Here is a 19,695-nt window from a genome sequence, read left to right on the forward strand (position 1 = left end):
TTTGGTGTTCACCACAACTGCATTTGGTCATAGACTGCCATACTTTTCAACTTTTGATATCTATCATTCTATTGCTCTGTTATTAGCTTTTGTTAATTTCCAATGTGTTTGGCTGTATGGGCATTTATAAATCTTTGTGAATTTGATTTGATGTGGGAGACTAGTTGATAATTAGTCCTACAATGTATGGTTTATTGTGGTTGGAAAAAAAAATAAGTTACTATGCATTCAAGTTTCAGAACCCTTTCCTAGAACTGGTCAGTTTTTGACAAAATTGATTATCAGAAAGGTCATAAGAGATATCCAGGTTCATTTAAAGATAAGTATGTGAGGAGACGCGCATTTCATGTATGTATACTGAACATAAATTCAGTTCTTAATGCCAGTTTCTGAAAGAAAACAACTTTGATCAAAAGAGATCTTAACCAGTTGGTCCACCTTAGAAACATTGCAGGTCAACGATATATGCCTTATGTGTTTGTATACATGTTTGTATGCCTTAGGAGGGTTTAAGTAAGAACACCTCCCTTGTAAAAAGTATGGATGCATTCACACCCTCCATTTTGAAAAAGTATGGATGTATTTGCACCCCCTATTTTGAAGAATCAAATGTTAGGATTTTACCATTCCTTAACTTTCAAGTTTGCAATAATTATATAATAAAACTTTGTTCTTAATTTTTTTTAATAATTATAAAATTGACTTTGTGTGTGTGTGTGTGTGTTTCCTCATTGATAAACTTTTTTGGATGGTTGAGATCAATTTTCATTTTTTATCGGATGGTTTTGTTCTCATTTGATCATGGTTGGTATGCATGGTGAGATTGTGGTTGTAACTTGGTATGCACGGGTTTATGTGTGAGCTTCAGTAATACTATTCTGAATTCTAACCTCAAAGCTCGAACTATATGCATAATACATTCCCTTTGAGATTATCTATTTGATTTGTGAGCCAATAGAGCCATAGGTTATATTAAACAATATTCTTTCAAAATATAGGGATAGCGTAAACACACTGAATTTGTTTATGAAAATGTCTTTGCTATTTACAGAGCCAGACATACCAAATGCATGAATTTAAACATGTCTGGTTGTATAAGATCTTAACATTTTCTTATATTTATTTATAATGGGAAAGTTGTGAAGTATGATCTACCTAGGAGCGATGTTAGGAAGTATTCCACCACTGATAAGGTCACTGCCAGAGATGTCAGTTGAAGCGTATGGATGTTTCATAGGCAACGATGAAGAAGAAGTGTCTGTCTTGTGAGGATCAATCATGCTCAATTTGGAGTCTGTAATTTTGTTGTCGGAGTTTGGCATCATATACCATATCTCTTCAAGTTCCCGAACCACTTCTATCATTGAAGGCCGGGCATCTGTCTCGTCTTGACAACATTTGAGAGCAAGAGTAGCAAATTTCTCCACGCATTCAACTGGATAAGATCCCATTTGTTCGTCAATGACAGACAATATCCCGCCATCACGATATGCATTATTGACCTGATGCATGAGAAGTGGTAAGTCCAACAAGACAAGTTGATCATGCATTAGTGATAAATTGGATCGGAGGGTGCGTCCTGTCTTAGCTAAAGATGTAGACTGATCCGTCTGATCGATTCTTGGGGTAAAGTAAGCATGCATGATTGCATGCAACTCTTTCTAGCTAGAAGGTGGAGCTTTTGCCCCCTTTTAGTGTTCATAATGTGAAATTGTAAAACCAAGTGGTTAAAACCTACCTCCCTAACAATGTTTTTGCCATGTGAAATGGGGTGCTTTCCAGTCAAAATCTCAAGAAATACGACACCAAGGCTGTAAACATCACTTTTATCGGTGAGTTTGTGTGTTAAGAAATACTCAGGGTCAAGGTATCCCTGCATGCAAAGAGAGTGAATGCAGTTTAATAACACTATAACACGCCCAACAAAGATTTAATCAAGTTTGTTCATTCCTCTCATGCCAAATGAATTCCAATTTTATGAATTGATCTACTATAACACGCCCAACAAAGATTTAATCAAGTTTGTTCATTCCTCTCATGCCAAATGAATTCCAATTTTATGAATTGATCTCTCTTTTAGTACACAACCATACATTTCATAAACCAAATGCTTATCCCATTGTTAATGACAAGAAAAAAAAACTTAGAGATTTTGGAAAACAAAGTGCATAGATTGAATAACACAAGGGTTGATTAAAGAAAGTGATCATACCGGAGTACCCTTAACAACAGTCGATACATGAGCAGGTAAAACCCCTTCAAGATCAGGAACAGGAGCAAGCCTTGAAAGCCCAAAATCAGCAACTTTAGCAGTAAGTTTTGTATCTAATAGTATGTTGCTTGCCTTGATGTCTCTATGGAATATAGGGGGATCAGCTTCGGTATGCAAATATAGAATTCCCTTTGCAGAACCAAGTGCAATTCTCAACCGCATAGCAAAGTCGAGAGGTTCTTTAGATTTACCTATTACACCACAGAATAAAAAGTAGCCCATTAATGATCCAAGATAAAAAGAACTTGATTTCCTGGGGCCTATTGACTTTCTTGGTTTGAGCCGGTCAGCTATGGAAAACCTAGGCTGGTTTGTCTCCTCGTGGTCCTTTGCCGGTAGGGTCACAAGACAAGGTTTACCTAATGCACACTCTCGAGTAGTGGTTGCGGGTTTCCCTCATCACTCAAAATAACTTGATTTCCTCTAGTGTTTACATGCTGAACTCAAAATCATCCACCTCCAGACTAACATAGATCTATTCTATTTCTCAAGGGTGGGAGATAGTAGCAATAGAAGATAGGAGAGGAAGAGGTAGGCTGAAACTTATGGAAAAATTAAGCACTAAAGATAATTGAATTGAAAATTAAAATCTATACAGGAAACTCTAACCAGTATAGGATTAAGGTGTTTAGTTGTATATTGAGGTTAGGAGAGAATTATAGTTCAGTCTCTTGTATTATGCATCTCTATCCTCATAAAACGCAAGCTGTAAAAATTAAATATGTTTGTACTTTTTAGGCAATGGACAAAAGGAAGAGATAACATACCAGATAGGTGATCTCTCAAAGTACCATTAGACATGAATTCATAAACGAGCATCTGCATGTAAAGGACAAAAGAGGCCCGGTGATGATATGCCACACAGCGAAAGCACTATATGAAGTATGCTCTTTTATTTCATGTGTCGTAGAATCTGAACTATGAGATTTTCAATCTTTCAATCATATTATACTGTGATTCAGAACCGATCGAGCTATTTGTTAGTATGCTTATTATAATAATTTGTTCGGATGCGATGAAATTATGAAGAAAAGATTAACTTAACAGTCTCCAATTTTAAAGGTATGAAGAGTAGCTACCTGATCACCTTCTTCACCACAGTATCCAATTAAAGACACCAGGTTTCTGTGATGTAACCTAGATAATAGTTCAATTTCCGTAAGAAACTCCTTTTCACCCTGCAAGGATCCCTCTTGAGCACGCTTGATGGCTACAACTGTTCCATCGGCTAAAATACCTTTGTAAACTTTCCCATAACCTCCACGTCCAACAAGGCTAGAGTTGTCAAAGTTTTGTGTTGCTAGTGCCATTTCTTCAAAAGTGAAGTCTCTTACACCATCAATTTTGACAGAGATTGAAGCTGCAAATAGTCATAAATGACTCAAGTTCCAAACGATATAATATACTACCAAGGTTTTAAAATGAGATACATGACGACCAAGAATTGCATAGCCAGCATTAGCACATTCTCACATTGAAAATATAAGAGAGAAAATATGGGTTTACAAGGCCATGGGTTAAACTAGCTAATTGATTGGATTCAATCTTTTAGTGTGGTTTGGCCAATGTGCATTATAGCCCTAACATGGTATCAGAGCCGGCTTGTTCGGTTTATAACACACATCAAGTTAGACTATTTGAGAATCGACAAGAATATACTCACTTCGACGCTTTTTTGAACCTGGATGGTACTTTCGGGCAAGCAATTTCAAGATGAGGAGTGACACACATGTAGACATTATAAGTACACCCGCAATTGTTCCTACTATGATGCCAGCCAGTGCTCCCTTGCTTAGACCAGAGGACGAAGAGGCAGGCATATCTGTGAGTGGACCAAAACCAAAAGGTGAGAGTACGAAAATGCTTACCCAGCCGAATAAGCACGGGCCTTGGATTCTTTTCACCTATGCCTCAAAGAAATGTGCACATACACACAAAATGAATAAATTTATAGTGGCTTGAGCCACGCAAGATTAAAAGGTAAGATGCCTTACATTCTTTATAATTACCCAGTAGGTTAAAGCCAAGAAGTTCATAAGGTCCAAAAAGATCATTATCAGGTATCAACCATCCAGTGAACATGCTCATTATTCGAAAGAGTTCACTCCTATTGAATTCGTGATCGCTGCTACTACTGCCATTATAGGTTGGGAAAAACTTCAAGCTCATTTTTACCCGAGGGCCTGGTTGAATTGTAAATTCATCAATATCTAGCTGTGGAAAATTCAGCACCAGACCAGAGGTCAGGTACTGCTCAAACTCTATCTGGTGTGGCCGGAAATCTTGGAATCCAGGGCTCTTTAATCTATACTCAACAAGCAGAGGTAGAGCGCAGAAGCAATTATTAGCAGCCGGGGCAGATTCATAGGGAGGGGGACACGTCTGGAGGGAACAGGTAGTGGAGTTCTTCGAGTTCGAGTTCAAGTTGTCATCAGAATCTTCACCAGTGGGGCCACAGACATCAATAAAGTTTTCATTTCTACACAAGGGATTTCCATGGAGTCTATAGAATTTTGAAAAATAAATGAATTAGAGAAAATTTACAATATATAGTATGTTATGTTGCTATGCATTAGTTACTGTAAATATGTTTTCCAGTGCAGTTAGAATTCCTAAATGCTGAATAGAATACGTGGAGTCACAAACCTGACAGTGACATTCTTTGGGAGGATAATTTGACTTCCCGATATATTTGAAAGCATATTGTTCTGAAAATCCCTGGAGTAACCAACAACTTCTTTCAATTAAATGATCTCAAATTATGAAGTTATTGAACTTAAGGCCACAAACGTGAATGGTGGCATATAAAAAATAATGTCATTTTTGCTGTGTCTCGAGAACAATCAGATCCTAGCATTTCCATGCTGCTGTTATACCTTTAAAATTATTGGAAACATGGTTCAAACAAGGGAATTTAATAAAGAAAGCTTCTTAGTTTCAGGTCTTACAAGATAAGTTTCTCGGTTCCATTGAGTTTCCTGTTTTGCCAAATAATGGATGGTACAGAACCTGTCAAAGAGTTGTTTTCAAGTGACCTGCAAATAGGATGACAAAATAAATTTGAAATTCCGGTACAATCATGTAGATAGCTTTAAATTAGCATGGCTAAAAGTCAACTAAGACATCTCAAAAATCAATATTATTTCTGTTACTTTCAGAGCAGAAAACTTCAGAAATGGCAGATGAGAAATGCTTAGTGCTTACAATCGTTCCAAACGAGGAAGTCTGGAAAAGTTTGTCGGAATACTTCCATTCAGATTGTTGTGCGATAGATCACTGCAGAGCTAAGCGGGGTCAAGAACAATATAATTTGAGGTGATGCAATAATTAGAAGATGCTTCACTTCACAAAACTCAATGGAAGATCGAGTACTTACATGGTTGTGATATTCTTTGAGAGCTTGTTTGTTGGTATCTTCCCTGTAAGCTGGTTAAAGCTGAGATCTCTAAAAAAGTGAAAATCATAAATTAAACAGAGATAAAGTAAAAGAATGCACTAGAAAGTAATTAGTCTAGTTATGGTATAGAAGAAGGATTATGCATTTTTTTAATGAAATCAGCATTATAATAAATGATAAATTCATAAATATGTGAACAACAGACAATTCTGTACACCAAAATACTCACACCATCTCGTAAGTTCACGCTCAGATACAACTATGGAGTACATAACTTACATATACGTGAGGTTTTCAATATTGCTCAGATCAGGTATTGGTCCCCGCAAGCTGCAGTTCTTGAGACTCCTGAGAAACAAAAACAACAGAGCCGCCCTCTGATCATAGATACTTAACACCCCATCCCACATAGGTGGGAAGGCTAAGAGGGTGCTTGAATATAAGGACGGTGTTATAATCTAAGATTGGGCTAAGGTTACTCAACTGGGCTATAATGCATATGGGTGCATACAGGTTAAACCACCACCAATACCACGGGTAGACAACCAGGTGGACCGAACAGACTTTGATACCATGTTATCACTCAACTGGGCTATAATGCATATGGGTAAACCACACTAAAAAACTGAATCCAATCAATTAAATGACACTTAATATGCAATTTATTAATTTATGCTAGGGGTGGAGACTTAGAGGGGTTTTTACATCCACTCCTATTTTGTTAGTAGAATTCTCACAGCCATCTGCCTGTTGGCAAATGCAAACACATTAAAGAAAAAAATCCAGAAATTAGCAATTGTTGATATCAAGCGTTACCATGCAAAGCATTTTAAATAGTGAAATATTACCAGATTGATACAAAATTGTATAAAATGATATAGTGTTCACATTGCATCAGACCACTTCAATGTGAAAATTAGACTTCTATGGGATAACTAATCATGTTGGAAAGAAGAAAAAAAAAACACTCTAGGCACTGTATATTTCAAATTATTAGAGTTCCTATAATAAATCTAATAAGCAAAAATGAGTTTACTTACAACTTCAACAAATGAGGTATCTTTCCAAAGGAATCAGGTATCTGCCCTTCAAAGTGGTTATTGTCTAGTTGGCTGCAGAACAGAGAGAGAGAGAGAGAGAGAGTTTTAGAAATATGATTTAATGATTTACATGCTTCCATGGATAACAAAATATGTGAAAGAGAACCCTTACTTCCTTGATACAGATGAGTATAGAACGGGATGTTAATATATAGATTCCAAAAGGATAGACAGATTGCCGTGCATATATATCTTCTATAATGTGTTAACCAAATGTGACAACAAAGAATTAGGTCCAATTTTCTGGTGATAATGGATAAATCAAATCACTGCCTCAACTGTATATGATGTCTAAAATCAAATGTAGTAGTTTGCCCTAAATCAGGCCTAAATCGTAATCCAGTTAGACCTGAGTATTGTGGAATTATTTCTAATAGGACACAGACACAGACACTCCATGTATTCTAACACCATTAACAAATCCTCTATGAACAAACCTGATCCAAGGTCTGATTTTTGCCCTTTCCTATATGTGCGAGATCTTTAACTATAATACGGAGTAATACCCAATTTGCTCTAATGTACTTTGGAAGGAAAAATAACTTACACTATGAGCAAGTTTGGAATTTTAGCTAGTTCTGGTGGAATGTATCCTGATAAGTTGTTATTATCGAGCAACCTGTAAAAGCTAGTGTTAGAAAATATCACGAAAAGCATATAGACAATGCAGCTGAAAAAGGCAAACTCTGTCCTCAAAAATAAAGAGAGAACATGGAGGACCATATATGAACAAAAAAATGAAAAAGAAGCAGACAACAAACTTACAAGTGAACAAGCATCGGAAGTCTAGAAAGTTCAGGCGGGATTTGTCCACTTATTGAATTGTTATTCATGTGGCTGTCAAGAAACAAAATCACAATGTTCGAGAACTGATACATGGAGTGCGTAACAACCAAAACTGCATTTAAGCCCTGTACATCAAGAAAATCCCTTACAAGTGTTTTGTTCGGTTTAAATTTGCAAAGCTTTTAGGTAAGGGCCCAGATATGTGGTTCTGGTCAATCTGTATCCTGTCCAAGTTAGGAAGATAGCCGATCTCTTCAGGCAAGGGACCTGTCAGATTATTTCCATTCAGAAGCCTGGAACAAAAAGAAATGAGAAGAGTAGAATTTAGTTCATTCTTAGGAAAACAAAAGGGTAAGATCGAGTGCACTAGGCTCACACATCATCCAGGCTTTGGGGATGGAAACTATAAAAATTTCAGTGTCGGTACACAACGGATGTAACATTCGGAAATATTAAGAATACAAAAGCAAGTTACCTATGTGAAAGCTAAGAGATATCAGTATACGAAGTATTAGGATATGAAGAGCTTCAACTCACAGTAACTTGAGTGACGTAATATTCCCTATCTCGTTCGGTATACTCCCACCAATTTGGTTCCACATCACATCTCTTTCATGACAGAGAAAAAAAAAATCTCAGTTTGAAACAATGGATACGGGAAAAGCAAAACTATAACAATTTCAGTGAAAATCCAATAGAAGAAATACAAGCTATCTCAACTTACAATATCTCCATATAAGATAAGCGCCCAAGCTCAGGTGATAAAGTTCCAGACAGGTTCCTTTGTAGTAGTTGTCTGGAGAATGACAGAATGAAGAACTAATAATGTTGACACCACAAATTAGAAGGGAAAAAGAAGAAGAAGAAGACATTGTTGGATTTATAATCAAATAAATGGTTTACAAATTATATTGTCTTTTGTCCTCCTATTAGATTTTTTTCTTCTCTAATTCAAAACAATTATAAAATGTTAAACAAAATCAATAACATCTAAAGCAAAACAAAAAAAAAGCATAGAACAGGAAAAGGAGAACACTATTGCAGAATATATAAAACCATAACAAAATCTGTGGTAGAAAAATGGAGTATATCGACAATATGTATGTTTATGGACAGGAATAGAAAATGTTGAAGCAAAAATTGAGGTCATACAGTTCTTGAACATGAAGATAATTATCCTTCTTAGTTGAATTATAGCATAACACCCCGGTCCAGTTTGAAGTGCATGGATCTCCTCTACTCCAGTTTCTGAGGTTGTCGTATGGATCAACTAAACTTTTCTTGATGGAAAGCAACGCTTCCACTGCATAAAACTTGAAAAGTCACACATACACATACGTGCATACATATGCGTCTGTGTGTGTCCTCACAACATATAAATCATTCAATCCTAACTAACGACTTTAAGATTTTAAACTTGAGGACTTGAAACCATTAGACTTACCTTCATTAGGATCAGTAACTTGGCTGTCTACCCCAGTAAACAACAAAGACCAGTAAATGCACACAATAAAAGATAATGGGATTCTTAAACTGGCCATTTCAGAGATACCCAACTCTTCAATATCTTCAAACTCTTGGTGAACCTTGACACCATGAAATTATGAAAATTTCAGCACTTAACCCCTGATATAATAAAGAAAAAGTAGAAAACAAACAGAAAACCCATAACTCCAGCCATTTGCAAATCTATTCAACAAATCTAGCACCTAAAGAAAACTAATATAAAGATTTAAGTTTTAAACTGAACTAACTAGTTAAGAGGTGAAAATACTCCACAAAGAAGAATATATTCTTGCTCCAAGAATGATCAATTCCTCTCATCTACTTATTGGTTTAAAACAAATTACAAAATGGGGTTATCATCATTTATTAATTAATAGTGTACTTAGAGAGGTGAAAATAGACAGAATAAGAAATTGAGTGAAATTGGTAGTTTGTCTTCTATTTTCCTCTATCCCATCAAACATTTCAAGGGAAAATTGATCTCTCATCTTTCTAAGACATTGTACTATGAGCCTACTACATCTCTCCTACTTATTACATGTACCAGCTCTACCTCATTTTCTTTTTTGTTCTTCAAAAATATCCCACCCAGACACAGCATAAGGGAAATTCCCAAAAAGAAAAATTAGTAATAATAATTCATGCACCAACTTACAAAGGAGTGGAGAACAATGCTGGCAGAAAGGGCAGCAAAGAGGAAGGTGAGAAGGGCAAGAAACCATGAATTTCTCTGATAGCCATTGGAGGGGATTTTTATTAGGAGAAAATTAATTATGTTGGGTAGCTGGATATCAAATTCACTATGATTGTGATTGTGATAGAGATAGATTAGAGAAGAAGCAGCCCATATTTGAAAAACACTTAATTGTAGAAGAATTCTACTTTCTTGTGGCTAAAAAATGTTGACTTTTTCAGTTGCTGGAGCTGGAGGGAGTGGTTGTCAGTTGAGGCGCTTAAATGCATGTATAGTAAATAGTAATGATACGATGAAGTAATTAAGTGATGATCATGGGTTGGGTTGAATCACTTGAATGAGCAGTGAATCAAAAATAACAGCGTAGAATTTAGTAGGCCGGACAATTCAAGAAGACTTCCAAGAGGATGGATCTTCGGATTCACACTTGAAAATTTCTGCCACTGCACAAGGATCTTCTTTTGCACTTCTGCTTCTGCTTAAACAAAACTTTTTAGTCATGTCACATTTTTGTGTTTCGTTAAAATTATGGTATATATATCTAAAACATAATAAATCTTAATCAAAGTTATATCTCTCATTTATGTCCATGTTTTTAGTGCTAATTATGTTGTGTATTGTGCTTTTAGAGTTATACTATATAATTTTTTGGACAAGAATATAATATCCCTACGGTTATAATGTTTGTTATCTTTTCCATTATTGTTACCATGCATATTCATCCACCATGGTCATGGAACCGTTCCAAAGTGATGTCGTTTTATATCAAATGTTGACTATTAGATCATGTTTAATAAAGTTATCTTGTACTATGTTCATAATATTTGTTATTATAATTATAAATTTAAATTTTAATATAATGTAAATAAACACTAAATTGTGGATACATTATATATATTTTCATTCACTTTGTAGTAGGTTCATAATGTTCCTTCTAATAATAATAAAAACAAAGCTTAATGTACATAAATATGACATTAAAATAATAACTTTATGTACCTATAGATTTAATTTTTAATTTTTATTAAAAAATATAACAATATATGTCATTTAAATGATCTCAATTATAATATATTTTTATACATTAATTTTATTTATACACAACAAAAGAAAAAAAAAAATTAAAAAGAGAAAAATATGAATGATTTAGCGTCTAGGTACATGTTGCTACATGTACCTTAATTAGTCTATAATATAACTATTGGTAAGAAGGACGTTGATTGGATACTTTTGGGCTTGCAACGTGCCTTTGTTGTATTTGTTTCAATCCTTATATCATGGACCATGATTCATCTTGTAAGATGAAACATTTATATAAGATTCATTTTTAGTCTATTACAGGTTCATTTTTAGTATATTAAATGTTCATTTTTAGTGTATTAAAAGTTTATTTTTTGATATATTATCTAAAAAATAAACTTTTAGTATATTAAAAATATAATGAACATTCAGTATATTAAAAATAAATATTTATTAATGATTCACATTGCAATATGTATCCTCACCCATAGTATAATTTTCCTACGCTAGATTTTTTTGAGTACTATTATTCGTAGCTACTTTCTCAACCTACTGAAGAAGGTTCGAACCCACTCTCATTATTCATGTGGGAATATTTTCCGGGACACCGGGTGCCACTAGACCACAAGGTCTTTGGCCATGCACGCCCGCTAGATTTAATTTGCTTGTTTTGAGGTTGCATTCTTTTGGGTCTTTACATGATGTGTGATAGCTTGTGTGGTTTACGTATTGATGATGTTTGCTTGAATTGGCATTATTTTCCACTTATTTTATACGCATTTGGTTTTTATAACACCATTATTTGGTTATACTGTAGTCATTTTTTTTAACATTATTTAAGATGTGATTGAAACGTTAGTTTTCTATAAATAATTTATGTTTTTGTATTATTGAGGGGTGGAGTTTGTTTTCCCCTCCTTTTTGTTTTCTATAGACTTAATTGCACTTCCATTCTTTTTGTGTAATAAAGTTATATGTAAATAAAAGAAAAAGAAAAATGGATCAACCAAGTAAAGAAATCAATAAGGGAGATTAGAGGCAATTCCGATCTAGTTAAATTGATTAGACTATTGACTTAGTAATCACAAAATTACAAATTTGATTTTCAGCTGACGACTTACATGTACTTCCTTTTCAAATTAATTTACATCAAGAAAGGCTAGTTTAAACCAATTTATTTAAACAAGTGTGGCTTGAAATATTGACGATCAAGACTTTACCACTCAATCTAATTTGATTTGAGTAAGAACCACAAGAGTTGCTATGAGCACAATGCATCCACCTAGCTATGTCACATCATCAAAGCAAATTAAAGCTCAATCTTGTCACCCTATACGCGGCTTAAAAGCAATAGTCAAGCATGTCTTTATTAGAGTGATCATTATTAATTGAATATGAAGGAACTTGGTCAAGAAAGAGGTTTGCAACAAGGGTGTAAACTACTATGGCAAAAACTTGTGTGAGACCGTCTTACCATGAGACGGATCGGGTCGGGTCGAGTCAATATACAAATGTAACACTTATATGCACAAATGTCATACTTATATGCTCAAATGTAATACTAATCAGGAATAAAATTTTTGTTACTTATTAGGGTAAATTTAATACTTTTAAGGGAAAATACAATACTTTTACATTTCGATTTAAAAGTATTACATTTTTCCTCAAAAGTATTATATTTGCCCTTATAAGTGAGAGGTACTTATCAACATTACTTATTATGAAAAATGTATTACTTTTTCTCTTATAAATAACACAAATTGTATTTTTGATTAGTGTTATATTTGAGCATATAAGTGTGAGATTTGCACATATAAGTATGACATTTGCATGATGCTTTGACCCGACCCGACCCGTCTCGCGAATAAGGATCCATGAGACGGTCTCACACAAGTGTGACCCAACTACTATATATTTATAACACTATGCATTATACTTCTTACTATACTTGTTTACTTTGAAAATAATGTGTGAATGTAACTGACCTATCACGCTTGTAGTAGTTAAAGAGTAGCATACTTTAATTATTAATCCATTTAATTTTAATAAAGAGGTAAAGCAAAAATATATATGCTCTGTTATAAATATCTTGATCGAGAAGATATGTATCCAGGTTACGAGCCAAAATATTTTTCACGACTAGTAGTTACGAAAACATTTGTTGAGAACCACTACAGTAGACATGTTGCCGTGCTAGCTGAAAAACAATACAGAGTAATTTTTATTGCAATATTTGTCATGACTAGTTGTTTTTCGTTGTTCACAAGCAATATTCAACAATACAATACCTATATTATGCCTATATGTATATTTTCTTTATAATTTTTTCTATATATTCGTTATTTTAGCGGTTGTGTTGGTTAGCCGTTGATTGTCCAAATAAATTAAAAGTTAAAACCAATATTGACGTCATCTGTAGGGATCAATACCAAAATATTGTGTCTCTACAAACACATTTGTACGTGGCTAATTACGCAAGATGGGAATCCGCCAAATTCAAATTATTTTGCCAAATCTTTGCACGTAAATCTTGTTACAGAAGCATATGTGTGGACACATGTTTTACATCTATGGAAATCTTTGGCTGCATGCAAAGTTATAAGCTAAGACCAAAGCACACTAAATAACGAAGGGGAACTACAAATCTCGAATTAAAAAAAAAAAAATGTCATTTGATGAGACAATAAAAGAGTGGTACGACATTAAAGAATAATGTTATTTTTTCTTCTTAAATTTTCATTCAAATTTTCTGCTCTTGATGTGACATTAAAACGCTTTTCATGCATTGAGTGTTAATGAATTGGTTGACCCTACTACGAGTTTAAAAAATAATTTAATTAGTTTTTAATCAAATATTTAAAAAGTCTAATAAGATAATATCACTTTAAGAGGGATGATTGAAGGGAAAATTATGAGACGTGAGTAGCATTATTATTATTAGCGACTAAAGTTTCTAGGCATCCTGTCCCTGCCAAAGAGCCAAGTCCTGATCGAGATGTTTGAATATGTCAATCCAACATGTATCAACTTTGAAATTTTTATTTTTTTTTGAATACTACTGACTCTATGAGTCAATATTGCCCCCACTGAGGCTCGAACCCACCACCTCCCGTATAAAGGGAAGGGTTTGATGCCACTGGACTACAAGGTCCTTGGCAACTTTGAAATTATTAGTTTGCCGAGTAAATTGTTATATTATTCTAACATGCACCATGTTCATGACATAAATATCTTACCAATAAAAGCCTTTATTACTTACATACATACATACATATATATATATATATATATATACATACATATATATATATATATACATACATACATATATATATATACATACATACATATATATATATATACATACATACATATATATATATACATACATACATATATATATATACATATATATATATATATATATATATATATTATCAAGTTGTATATATTAATTAATAAATTTTGCTACACAATTAGATAAAACGAGACCTGTACTTAATGAAATATTTTAATTGAAGTGTATGAAATATTATATTATAGGTGAAAATGAGTTAATTTATTCAAATATCAAAACTTTGAAACTTACTCAACTAGAAATTTGAAATTTAAAGCTCAATTCATACATGACCAAATCAAGTTCTCTTTATTGCATTCGAGCTCAACTTGTTTGGCTCCCAAAATGAATTTTGAATGAATATAAATTAACAAGAAATAGAATATGATTCCATTCCATTATTTAGTCCGCGGAAGGAATAGACTTGTGTTCAAATGAGAACGTTTTCTCATGTTAAAACATGCAAACAAGTATGATTGCATACAAACAGACATACCTGGAAGTAGATTGTGTACACTCATGCTTGTTCGCATGTTCTCATTTAAGGAAATGTTCTCATATGATCATAAATAAATATATACATACATACATACATACATACATATATATATATATATATGTGTGTGTGTGTGTGTGTGTGGTGGGGGTGGGGGGGTTTCGAATCCGTGTCGTGTCTCTTGCATTTAGTACAGTCCAAAAGTAAATTGGTATGAATTTGAGTTTTTACGAGATATTGTGGCCTAGGGACATGATATGATTTTCACAATACTTGATAAAAATATAAAATATCCTCCAAATTTATTTAAATTATACTCGGTGCATAAAGTATCGATATCAATTAATATTATAATCTCTATATATATATGGATACATATATATATATATTCCACATAAGCTTGTTATTATATATTTTTCTGAATTTGTACGTAGAGATACAAAAAAAAAATGATAAATCGCAATTTTGATGGTTATAATATAATGTATATGTTCATTTTTAAAAGTGAGAGCATTCAAGAATGTATAGTAGTAGCGTAATGCACAAATATCTCTTACAGTACATTTGGCTCACTGAAAAATATTTGAAGGGAATAGAATTCAAATTTCATGGAAAACAAATTACCAGGAAAATATATTCCATTGTTTGGTTCGTGGAAAAGAAATTACTGGAATTATTTCATTGTTTGGTTGAGTTTGAAATGGTACGGAATTATGAATATAAAGACCACTATGTCCTTAACAAGAATAATGATAATAAATTATATACATGTGTAATTAATAAATTTTGATGATGTTTTCAAAAAAAATAAATTTTGATGATAGTAAAGTAGTCCAATTGTTTAATACTTTCTTCCCAAATTATTTGAAAAACAAAATACCAATCTCTAGCTAAGAATTTGTTTTTATTCTCTTTTGGGAAATCAAATTCCAATGGAAAACATTTTCCATCCAACCAAACAACATAAATACACATTTTCTCTCACTTTTAGGGAAATCTCCAATTCATTGACGTTATTGTGTTCTTGATGCATTGATTCCACTACAGAAATGATAAAAATTGGTGAACGAGAATGCGATGTTTAACTTATCAAATTGATTGTATGCAAACTTCAAACCAATGCTTAGAGAACTTTTTGCAACTAATATAGAGTTGGAATTCTTATATTGTGCACTTGAATTAAAAAAAAAAGATATAGTAATCTCTTGCTCATTTGTTTTGTGATTTAATCTTCCGGATGGGGAATCTATGTCTAAATTTGGCTGGGAATTAAACCACCAACTTCATGCTTAAAGGACGAGGTGCTGAATCACCACGTCAACCATGTTAATTGTTAGCTCTCAATATTGTTAGTTGTCAATCAATTCTCAATAAATCGTATTTGGTGGTACAATGTCTATATGGACTTAATCTGATATTTCAATTAATTCCCGTCACATTGTCCTATATAAAAAATATTTCGTTAGGCAAAAGAGACATTTTCCTTATCCAATCAGGTGCAAAAGCTATTATGATGAGAATGAACAAGATCTATTAATGGTGGAATGAGCTGAGCTGCCCTCTAAACTCGCATTTATACATATTGGACCTTTTCGCCACTTGTCCAAATACAAAGTCTATGCTCTCTCTATGACTCTATCAAAATAAAAAGAAAACAACGACGTTCCCCTCACAATTTCATGTGTACATAATATTTCCATTCTTATGCAACATTATTTATGATATTTAAAACAGAACAAACAAAAAAAACTATTTATATTATTCAATTGCTACTAGTAATTTGAGTAGTTTATAGTGAGTCTATAGGTATAGCCTAACAACTTGAGTAGAATTTGAATTTATTGAAAGAAAGGAACTTTATTTTCTAATTTATGGTATGTTCTGAGTAGACTACAACTCCAAACACAATGAATCATGATGTTAGTCCAAAGAATTGATCGAATAGATGCTAAGTCAAATTGTACTATCCAAGGAACTGAATAGATGTCAAACTTTGATTTGAAATTATAATTTTAGAGATCTAGAAAACTTAAGTATTATCAAATCAAAGTTTAAAGGATAACGATACAAATATTATTAAGGTATTAGGGTGCCAAAATGTAGTGTACAAGGATCATTATTTATGGCAAAAATAGATCTTTCTCCACCTAGTGTAGGATTGGGATGCAAGAATACTAACTAATTAAAACCCTATTCAATCTAATTATCTAACTAGCTAGCTATTCCAACTAATGGTTGAATAAAATAAAATTAGTGCTACTAAAAATTGGTGTTTTTTCAAACGCCAAGTCAAAAATCCTTCTCTAGCTAAGTAACATTTTAAAGTTTGAATATGATATTTGGGTCTAGTCTAACAACTTTAGTAGAGTTTGATGCTATATGTTGGTCCTAGTGTGAGAGGTTACAAATCTAGAGGAGGGGGTGAATAGACTTGTATAATTTTCGAAAGTTCAACTATTTGGACAAGTTAACCGAGTGGTTACTTGTTCAGACTATCGAAACGTTGAGTTTAGAGTTTGCACAGCGAAATAAAGTTTTAACTCCTTTTTAATATTTTGCACGTAATGTTTGTTCTTAATTTTGAAATGTTAAGTTTGAGTGTGGATATGAATGCAGTAAAATAAAAGAATAGAGAGATAGAGAGAGTTTTTTTAGTGGTTCAACCAACTCAGCTTACTCCACTCTTCTCCTTGAACTCATAAGGAGGTTTGCACTAATCCCTTTAGTACAAAGACGAACACTCAAGCCTTGAACACCAAGCTGGGTAGCCGACCTTGAGTTTCTCAGGTTTTTTAACTTCACACGAGTTTAATTTACTCTATCTCTTTCTACTTCTACTGAGTAGAGATATGAATATCAAAGAAAAGATTCTTTGATCCTCCAACTAGAAGACTTGGCTCTTGATCTTGAAATTGATCTTCACTTTGAGAAGCAAAAGCTTCTATTATAGACTTTTTGTTTTCGCTTTAACTGTCTCACACTGATCACTTGAATAAAACTTGTAAGCTATGAACACTTGAAAATTTTCTTTTAAATGACCAACACTTTCTTTAGTTTTGAATGAAGGTACTTATAGACGTATTGAAATGAACCCATTGGAGGGAAACTCATTTCAAATGTCTTTAACAATCGGGTAATGACCAGCGGACAATTTCAAAGGTTACTTTATATGTCAGATTTTTCAGCCGTTAGACCACATTTTTAGCTGAACTTTACTTTTTGTCCTACTCCTATTGTCTAGGCTTTTAAGGAAGATCTCTCTAAGGATATGTACCTAGGACTCTATTTGTCTTGGTCACATTTTCTCATAAATCCCTTGTGTTTAAGGTTCGGAATCGTTTACTTAGAGAATGTCTCAAGTAGTCTTTTCTAACAATTAACTCTTACCATTTGAGTTAATGTTTCGAACCGTAACACTTGTAACCTTTCAGTTTTGAATAGGTGTCCTTACTATTCGAACTCCTTCTTACAATTTCCTACTATTAGAAAGGTAGGCCCTTCCACTATTAGGCATTTGCAACCTTTCGATCTTGAACTCTTCGACTCTTCTTCTCGAACTCCTTTGGTCTTCAACTCTTTGAAGTTCTTTCTTCAGACTATCCAAAATGTAACTATTTGAGTTACCATTCGAACTATTTGAATTGAGTGAATTGAGTATTTGAATTCCTAAGTCTCAGAAATAAAATGAATTGGGGACTAAAATTTCCTAACTTATGGTATCACCAAAATCTAAATTACACTTGTTCCTAAGAATTTCTCCCTTTTTGATGATGACAAAACCTATACACATATTATGAGGATATTTTAAAACTTGAATTGATTTTTCATTACAAAGCTAAAATTATTTTCTTGCACGTAACATTTTTATTATAAAATGGATCATCATATATCCAAAAATCTCATGTTCAGTCTAAATAAATTTGATGATTGAAAGGTGCAAATGCATGCACACTTACATGCCCTACATGACAAAATGTGGGAGGTTATCAATGAGGGACTAGTAGAAATTAAATGCTGCCACAACTACTAATGGTCTAGATGCTCCAATGTACATTCCAAAGCCTCGATATGCATGGACATCCAAAGATAGGACGAGAACAGACTTAGACAATATAGCTAAGGATATATTGTTCAAAACAGTTGATGAAACTCTCTTCCCGAGGATAAGAAAACTTAAGACAACGAAGGACATTTGGAATGAAGTCATGCTGATCGGAAGGCGATGAGCAAGAAAAGGAGTTCAAACTAACTAATCATTGCAAATTTGAAGAAATTGTGTTACGTAACAATTCGAATTGTAAAATTTAATTAAAATTTATAAATTTGAATTAATTAAAATCATTAACATTAAACAAAATGCAAATTTGAAGAAATTAAAATCATTAAAATTAAACAAAGTACACATTTGAAGGCATTAAAATCATTAAAATTTTAAAATATTACAAATTACATAAAAATAAATAAATAACGTTATAAATAAAATAATAATAAAACTTTTAAACAAGATTACAAAATTATTTATTTAAAATAATTCAATTACATAAAAAATAAATAAAATTAATCAAAAAAATTAAAAAAAATTAAAAATATATACTCCGTAAAAGACTACCGATTGACAACTTAAAAAAAAAAACATTACAAGCTCTCAAAAAAAAAAAAAAAAAAAAAAAAAAAATTNCAAAAAAAAAAAAAAAAAAAAAAGAAAACTTGCAACAAAGGTCAACCAAAGATTTAAAAAAAAACATTACAAAGCATTTTTCACTCATGGGCCACTTCAGCTTGCAAGGATGTTCATTTCAGGGGTGGGTGGCAAATCAATCTTTATACGTAGAACATGGTTTACATTGCATTATGGATCTTAATTCATGTGTTTGTGTTTTGTGTTATGATTTTTTTTTGTGTTTTGCGTTATGAAATTTTATAATTTATGAGTATAAATTATGTATCTGAAACAAGTTATAATTGTGTTTTATGTTATAAATTTTTATACTTTGTGTTGTGAAATTTTATGATATAAACACAAATTATCTATATAAATCATATGGAGTATTTGAAAAATAAGTAAATATATAACATGTGTATGTGTC

The 19,695-nt window shown here is 32.8% G+C and overlaps 1 protein-coding gene across 3 annotated transcripts; it reads right to left on the reverse strand.

Moving 5' to 3' along the window:
- Positions 1 to 963: 963 nt before the first annotated feature.
- On the reverse strand, positions 964 to 9,937 carry LOC116025291 (probable LRR receptor-like serine/threonine-protein kinase At1g06840). 3 transcript variants are annotated; one of them, XM_031266478.1, is made up of 21 exons: positions 9,717 to 9,937; positions 9,000 to 9,141; positions 8,708 to 8,858; positions 8,280 to 8,351; positions 8,093 to 8,164; positions 7,705 to 7,848; positions 7,535 to 7,606; positions 7,317 to 7,388; positions 6,710 to 6,781; positions 5,949 to 6,017; positions 5,649 to 5,717; positions 5,477 to 5,548; positions 5,221 to 5,307; positions 4,919 to 4,990; positions 4,267 to 4,775; positions 3,936 to 4,094; positions 3,352 to 3,632; positions 3,040 to 3,091; positions 2,213 to 2,463; positions 1,739 to 1,873; positions 964 to 1,502 (listed from the first exon to the last, which is right to left on the reverse strand). In XM_031266478.1, exons 2-21 carry the CDS (start codon positions 9,094 to 9,096, stop codon positions 1,152 to 1,154), a joined length of 2,859 nt encoding a protein of 952 aa, XP_031122338.1. In that variant the 5' UTR covers positions 9,097 to 9,141; positions 9,717 to 9,937; the 3' UTR covers positions 964 to 1,151. The 3 variants fall into 3 exon arrangements, with proteins under 3 accessions (XP_031122338.1, XP_031122337.1, XP_031122339.1); XM_031266477.1 differs by lacking the exon at positions 9,717 to 9,937 and adding an exon at positions 9,615 to 9,686; XM_031266479.1 differs by lacking the exon at positions 9,717 to 9,937 and having other exon boundaries at positions 8,708 to 8,868; positions 9,000 to 9,140.
- Positions 9,938 to 19,695: the final 9,758 nt, after the last annotated feature.

This window comes from Ipomoea triloba, chromosome 7 (genome assembly GCF_003576645.1).
Source record: "Ipomoea triloba cultivar NCNSP0323 chromosome 7, ASM357664v1".
Classification (NCBI taxonomy): Eukaryota; Viridiplantae; Streptophyta; class Magnoliopsida; order Solanales; family Convolvulaceae; genus Ipomoea; species Ipomoea triloba.